The sequence below is a fragment of the Quercus suber genome, unplaced genomic scaffold (assembly GCF_002906115.3).
Source record: "Quercus suber isolate HL8 unplaced genomic scaffold, Cork oak 2.0 scaffold_398, whole genome shotgun sequence".
In the NCBI taxonomy this organism is placed as follows: Eukaryota; Viridiplantae; Streptophyta; class Magnoliopsida; order Fagales; family Fagaceae; genus Quercus; species Quercus suber.
The window spans coordinates 18402-26021 of NW_027069849.1; the positions used below are offsets into that span (position 1 = coordinate 18402).

At 35.0% G+C, this 7620-nt stretch overlaps 1 protein-coding gene across 1 annotated transcript; it reads left to right on the plus strand.

The window, feature by feature from the left end:
• Positions 1-6009: 6009 nt before the first annotated feature.
• Positions 6010-7535, plus strand: LOC136061373 (protein TIC 62, chloroplastic-like; the record flags this gene model as incomplete). Its single annotated transcript, XM_065761141.1, is given in 4 exon segments — positions 6010-6397; positions 6992-7104; positions 7255-7308; positions 7451-7535. Coding segments are annotated over 4 exon segments (553 nt in total), but the record flags the coding sequence as incomplete, so codon positions are not given.
• Positions 7536-7620: the final 85 nt, after the last annotated feature.

Consider the following 7620-nt stretch of genomic DNA (forward strand, 5'->3'; position numbering starts at 1 on the left):
TTTTTTTTTTTTTTTTTTTTTTTTTTTTTTTTTTTTTTTTTTTTTTTTTTTTTTGGCAACACCACCAATCTTTCATATAACGATTATTTAGAACCGTCACCTGTTGCGCCGGCCGGCGCGCTAATTCTTCCCACAGACGGCACCAATTGTAGGGTCGGTTTTTGTAGCCTAAGCCCAAAAGAGATTGGTTATAGGCCCAACGAACCTAGAACAATGAATTTGTAGAGAGTGGGTTGAAGGTTTAGGCACTGACCGGCGTCTTAGAAGCGAGAACATCTTTTCCTTTTATTGAAGAAAATACTTGGAACAATTTACAACTAGAGGATGCTCCTTGGCCCATGGCCGAGGAGGCCTTTTTCCTCCTTTCACTCTCAAAAAACCCCCCTCTACATTTTGCTTCCCTCCCTTATATATTACTCTCTTCCTCCTTCTGTTGATCGTTCATTGGCCTCCCCTCTGGTTGCCTGTCCCATCAGAGGTCGTATCCGTGCTCAAGTGGTTCACCCTGATCGATGTAGCCTTGCCCGGGGGTTGCATCCCCATTAATGCGGCCAGAAGGGTTAGGTGAACGTGTTAAGTGCTGAGGTGACAACTTGTTCTGCGTCTGTCCCCCCCTCCCCTACGGTTATCCTTAGTACGCCGAGGACGAGGGGATCCTCGGCGTGGATCCAAAGAAGAGTTTGCTCCCCAAATTGGCCCTGGGTAGTCATCCCTCCTCGGATTGGGCCACTTGGGCCTGGCTTGGAGTGGCCGTGGCCGTACGATCTCTTGGCCCCATAGTGATAATAAAGAGCAATCAACATAAAAATAAATAAACCTAAAAATATGCTATATCAGGAGGCTTTAATTGCATTGCTTATCATAGCAAGGTGAATAAATATTCACACCTGTTTTTTCTTTACTAGTCACTTGGCAACTTTAGCATTTTGTTCATTGACAACTACTTGAGTCACAGCAGCATAGGACAACACGTTGGGCCAAGCATAAGTTGGACTTTTGGGTGTCCTAAAAAAAAATTTGGACTTTTGCCTACATTTCCATCAGAGAATCCCAACTACTCCATGTTGATCAATTAGGCCATTAGCCCTTAAGTTCTCCACTTAAGATGGGTCTGGTGCATTACTTCTACTTCACGAAATGGGCTTCAATATTTGATTCTTCAACTATATTAATTGGGCTCCATAGCCCTTGTTCCTTGTCCATACGTATCTTACTCCACCAATTATTTATTTTATTTTTCTTACACAAAATGGGCTGATAAATAAAGAATTCCTAAAGAATTCCTCATAGTCCATGACATTTACAAGCTAAACAATTCATATGGTCAAAAACTACTCAATTTTGTTGTAAAATAAAAAGGAAGGTAGTAAAAACTAGAGTAACTGTATATAGGATTTTATATATAAGTGTTCATCCACTTTATTGTTGTTTTTTTTTTTTTTGGTAAAAGAGGATAATATGCATTAGAAACTAAGTAAGTCTGTTACAAAAGAGGATATTATTGTTGTTTACTGAAGTACAAGTGGTTCTTTTCTTTTGATACAATCTGTGTACCTATTCTTTGCAACTACATACAATATATATAGCAATGTAAAGTCGATTGGTCTGAAGAGAATAGGTAAAGTAGAATATTTTGATTGGAAGTTATTATGGTAATTGAAGGCTGAATTACACAGCTACTAAAGGCCACAACTTATGAAAATCCAGCTAGCAATCTTATCACCACAGTAAAGTCCAGCCAGCAAACTTATCTCAGTTTTCAACAAATTTTAATTTTTAATCACTTTCATTGTCAACGGATTCTGTTTCCAAACAACCCTTTTAGCCTGAAGGCCATTACCAAACGAGCAACCTCATATATGTGCCTTAAAAAAAAAAAAAAAAAAGTATTTGTATAAACGTTGTATGAGGATGCTTACATTTAGAAGGTTTGGTTTTTTAAGATTCCCACTGCAGTACTTCACCGTATCTTTCCTTATAGACCTTCATAGCTTGGTGTTTGGAATATATATATATATATATATGATGAAGTGTGAATTCGTCAGCCAATGCGTGTAGACAGAAATGATCTCCGGCCTCCTGCAAGTATGTACCCTCAAATGTGGTCACCGGCGTGGTGCCTGCCACAACGTCTCCGATGCCAAAGTCAGTATTAGAAATTATCTAAGAAAGGGCAATGTCATGTATCTGGGAAATTTTACAGTAACTATCTCAATGTGCACATATCTTTTTCTTGGGCATTTGAGGGCTTTATATATATATTGTTGTAGCCTTTAGCCGTTGGGTAATTATGGTAATTCTTAATATCCTTCTGGGTAACGTTTTCTGGCCTCATTATATTGCTTTAATTCTGTCCCAACGGTTTGTACAACTGGTTTTGTAACCGTCCATGGCATTGAATGAGATGTTTAACTTCGTCAGTGAAGTGGATACTCGTCACTGTAGCCTTGTCTCGTTGGTCCAAATTACCTCGTCTATGCTTGACTTCGTCAGTCTCATCAGTTGCCCCCGGATTCCGTGGTTGTCATGACATGTCGTGTTGACCAGGGAAGGTGAAAGGTTTCTGAGTTGTAAGCGGTTGGGTTTTTGAGCCGTATTAAATGCGTTGTGGCGGCTCCTTTTAGGTTGTGGCCTACATGGCACATTTTGATTGGGGGAGTTAATGCTGCATATGATGGGTTTCATTGATTTTCCCGCCAGTTTTTCAGCTTCCCAATCCTTGGTTTTAAACTTCCCCTCTTCTCATCAGCCCTTCTCACTTTTTCGAAAAAAACACCTCAATTATTGCTCTGGCCCTCGTAAACAAAATTTTCAAGATGTGGGAAAGTTCCTAAAGCCCCCCCCCCCCTAATCAAGCAAAAAGAAATGAAATCGAAGGGCAATCTAATCTAACTTCAGAGCTATTGAACATGGGAAGCTAGAAAACGCAAAAAATAAAGAAGAATCTAAATACCCCAAAGCCAAAGAGAAGCCAAACAGAAGAAAAACAGCAAGGAAATAAAAAATACAAGATCAGAAATGTACAACAATGCGAATAGGCAAGATAAAAAGAAGCGGAAAGAAGAACATACCTCGAAGAAGAAAACTGTTGCACTGCACACTAATCGGAAGGAAAAATCGCCGAGCTAATGGTGCACTCCCCATTTCAGCTCATGTTTGTAAGTGGGAGAGTGGGGGGTTTCTAATCGATGTGGGATTCTGAGCCAAGGATTACAAGCAAGCTATTGGTCCTCTCGGCAAAAATAGTCTCTACAATATATATTTTGGATACATTGATATTTTGGGGTGGGGGGCTTTTTAATTATGGATATTTCTATTGATAATTGTCTTAATGTTTTCAAATTTGTTAAAAATAATTAATATTATTTTCCCAAGTGAGCCCATTGCAAAATCCGCTACTCATTTATTTTTTCAATTTGAAGAAAATTCTTCTAATTTGTTGTTGTTTTTTTCTTTTTCAATAATTACAAAATATAATTTGTAAAAATGGCTTTGGAATTGCTTTAAAATTCCTATGACACTTTTTTTATGTTAAACATTTAACAATGTTTGATTGGGTTGCTCTTTTGAACATGTAATTTGACATGATATATTGGTATTGTGCAACAATTTTTGAACTCAAAAGTAAATTCTCAATTTAATAAGTTATCCCACTAATTAATGAAGGAAACTCTAAAGGCCAAAATATTTGAATGAATTAATAGAGAAAATGATAAAATTTCACCAAGAGAAAATAGAAACAAAGCTGTCAACACCAAAGTTGCACCGCCTCCTTAACCAAACCTATGCTAGACTTGATATACAAATTACAACTCCATCCTACTTCAGAATTGGACCATAGTCACCTCCATCCATCTACGTGAGCAAATTACAAAAGCAAACCTGAATACAACCCATGATTAAAAAAAAAAAAAAAAACCCAGATACATTGTTTCCTTTGTTCATTAAAATAGTCACAGTAGCATAGTACAAGATGTTGGGCCAAGCATATGCTGGGCTCATACCAAAAAACTTAATTATACAAGTTGGGCAAATGCCTACATTTCTATCAATTGAAATGAGTTATCAGAAAGCCCAATTGAAATGGTTTCTGATAATCCTCTCTACTGCTACTTCTAAGCACAGCTCCAATCAATTTTCTTTTGAAAGAGACCTAAAATCTTTCTTATATAGGTCTCTCTCATGAGGTGCCACTTTTTGATTCTCGAAAAAAAGAAATGGGTTATCAGAAAGCCCAATTATTCCACTTTGATCAAGTAGCCATGAGCCCTTCACTAACATACTTTGGTCTGGTGGATTACTTCTACTTACAAAATGGGCTTCAACATGGATTAGGCTCTATAGCCCATGCTCCTTGTCTATACGGATCTGACTCTACAACCAAAAATTGTTATTTACACAAAATGGGCCAATAAATTAAGAATTGTTCATAGTCCGTGACATAGATTTAAGCTTTAGAAGCTAAACAAGACACTCGGCCGAAAACTACACAATTTTTAGTTTTCACTAAAAAGGAAAGAGTTTAATATTGGACTCGTTGCTACTGCTACATGCTAATTTTTTTTTTCTTTTTCTTGCAGACTTTAAGCTAATATTAGTCATAAAATTAGGAATTCAATTATATGAAAGGGAATATGTCAAAAAGAACTCTTCAAAAACTCTTAAGTTATGTTTGGTAACAGTTTTTATTTTCTATTTTCAAAAACTTGTTTTTGGGAGTATAAAGAATTTTTTTTTTTATTTGGTATTTTTGAAATCAAAAACATGTTTGGTTAATTGAAATTAAAAAAAAAAGTTTTTTGAAGAAAAAAGAAGAAGAAAAGATTAAAATATGTTGTTACTGGAATTTGAACTCTAGTGCTAAATCATTAAATGAGACAGATTAATTAAATCAATCACATGTTTTCATTTACTTTTGAAAACTAAAAACTAAAAACAACATTTTACATGTTTTCAATTTTTTTTCAAAAATTGAGTTTTGAAAACATTTTTTGTTTTCTATTCATTTTGGGTTGTCGAACAAGTTTTTTAGTCTCAAAAATAAAAAATTGTTTTTAAAAACAGAAAATAAGAGGAAAAAATAGTTACCAAACATACTCTTACTTTTTGTTTTATTCATTTTCATCATCAACATATTTTGTTTCCAAACAACCCTTTTAAAGCAAGGCCCATTACCAAATTCAAAATAAATAAATTATATGATTGTCCCATTTGATACTGATAGTGAACCCATTGCGAAATCCCCTACCCATTATTTTCAATTTTAAGAAGCTTCTCTCTAAGACTCGAAAAAAAAAAAAAAAAAAAAAAAAAAAAAAAAACCTAGCAGGTAAGAAGAGGAAGTTAGTTCTGTCATTGACTGAAACTATTCATTTCTCCTCTATTTTCTTCCTAAATTGGGAAGATAGAATTTTTCTGGGCCAAGGAAGAAAATATCTAAGTTTCACCAATTTTCCATTCGCCTCTTCTCTCCTACTGAACACATATAAAAACCAAATTGACCCTTTTTGTCAAAGAGAAACTCATCCAATCCCCAAGTTAAGAGCCACGATTCTACAATTGGTAGGAATGTTAATGTACACAATTGTGTATAATTTGTTGAAATTTAACACAATTTTTCAAAAAATAGACATAAATTTGTACATTCAATGAAGACATTTTTTAAGAGAATGTACATAATTATGTATATTGAACATACACATTTTTTTTTCATAGCATGTATACAACTATGTACATTCAAATAATGTATAAAATTCTATATATTCAATAAACATAATTTTTCTGAGAACGTACATAACAACAATAGTAAAAACTTGGAACATCATCAATCAAGTAATATTATAAATTATTAATTATTAAAATAATGATAATATTTTTTTATTTATTATATAATTATATAAAAATATTTTTATTTATATTGATATCAAAAATAAATAAATAAAAGGAAAAGAAAAAAAGGAAAGGAAGATAGTCGTGGCCCTCGTGGGGTCATTTTGGTAATCCCAATAAAACATAACCAGCACCCACCACACAGCTCAACCGTTGTCTTGTGACTCTTGTTCCTCTGTTTCAGTTTGTTCCTCTCTTTCTCTGTTCATGGCTTCCAGACTCTTATTCACTCCAATTCCCGATTTCCCTATCCCAGTTGAAAAATTCCCAAAACCCCATCAACGAGTCCCATGTTTTACATTCACTCTTGCACCTCCAACTTCTTATTCTTCCAAGTCCATTTCTAGCTCTAGAAGAGGGTCACCACCACCACCACCACTACCACCACTTAATGCTGTCAAAGAGGAACTCATCCAATCCCCGAGTTCAGAGCCAACCCATGATTCCAAAACCTCTCCTTCTTCTTCTTCTAAGCTTGTTCTCGTCGCTGGTGGCTCCGGTGGTGTTGGTAAGCTATTTCTTTCTCTTTTTCTCTGCTGCTTATGATGTAACATCTACATGTTTATGAACTTGTGTACTTAGTGCATGTATTTGAGTGACTGAGTGTTTATGCTGTATGAAACGTGTTTGGTTTGAGTTGAAGGTGAATATGTAACCTCTGTGCCTCTTTGTATTCAATCTGATTGGTTTTAGTGTGTGCGCGCGTTTATGCTGGTAGTTTATATTGCAATGAAATGCAGTTATTGTGATTGTGGAAATGCTAGTGGTTGTTAATAAATAAGAAGAAAGATTAAATTTTGAAAGGTTATCTAGTATAAATTTGACTCCTTGAAGCCCTCTTGATTTATTGAATAACCAATGATCTCTATTCAAATTTTATAAGAATAACTATAAACTGGTGAAAAAGGAAGGGGAGAGAGAGAGAGCAGTGGCTAGCAGTACCGTGTCCATATCTCAGTGATTATTGAGTTATAATTCTTGTTATTGGTTCGGGATCTGAGTAACTAATAAGGCTTTCACCAAGAATACCAGTTTGAAAACATACCCTTTTGTTAAATTGTTTGGGAATTTTGCAAGTTTAGTACTTTTCTCTACTTTTCAGGGCAGTTGGTAGTGGCATCATTGCTAAACAGGAATATCAAGTCACGACTTTTAGTACGGGATCCTGAGAAAGCAATATCCTTGTTTGGTAAACAAGATGAGGAAACATTGCAGGTGGCAATATTCTGACTGAATTATGCATAAACTTTTCTCCATGAATAATAAATGTGCACAAATTTTCTTCATTCTTTGTGCATTATTTTACTGTGTTATCTTACCTCCGGATGTTAGACTTTGTAGTCATAGAGCTTTTCAACTTGATAGGTGATTAAAGCGGATACACGGAATCCGGAGGATTTAGACCCGTCTATATTTGAGGTTTCTCCTTTGCTCTATTCAATTCTACATTATATTATTTTATTATATTTATCTTAATGAATGATAAAAAATTTTCTTGACCATTTAGAATGTTGGGTAATTATCTAAAATGTGATTTTTATTCTTGAAACCTTGTATTCAGGGAGTAACACATGTGATTTGCTGCACGGGAACAACAGCCTTTCCTTCAAAACGATGGGATGGGGATAACACACCAGAAAGAGTAGGTCAGTATTGTGTTTTTCATCAATTAAAAATTTAGCATTATGAGTAAACAAGACTATGCAGGTAAAAATATGGAGAAGAATCTAC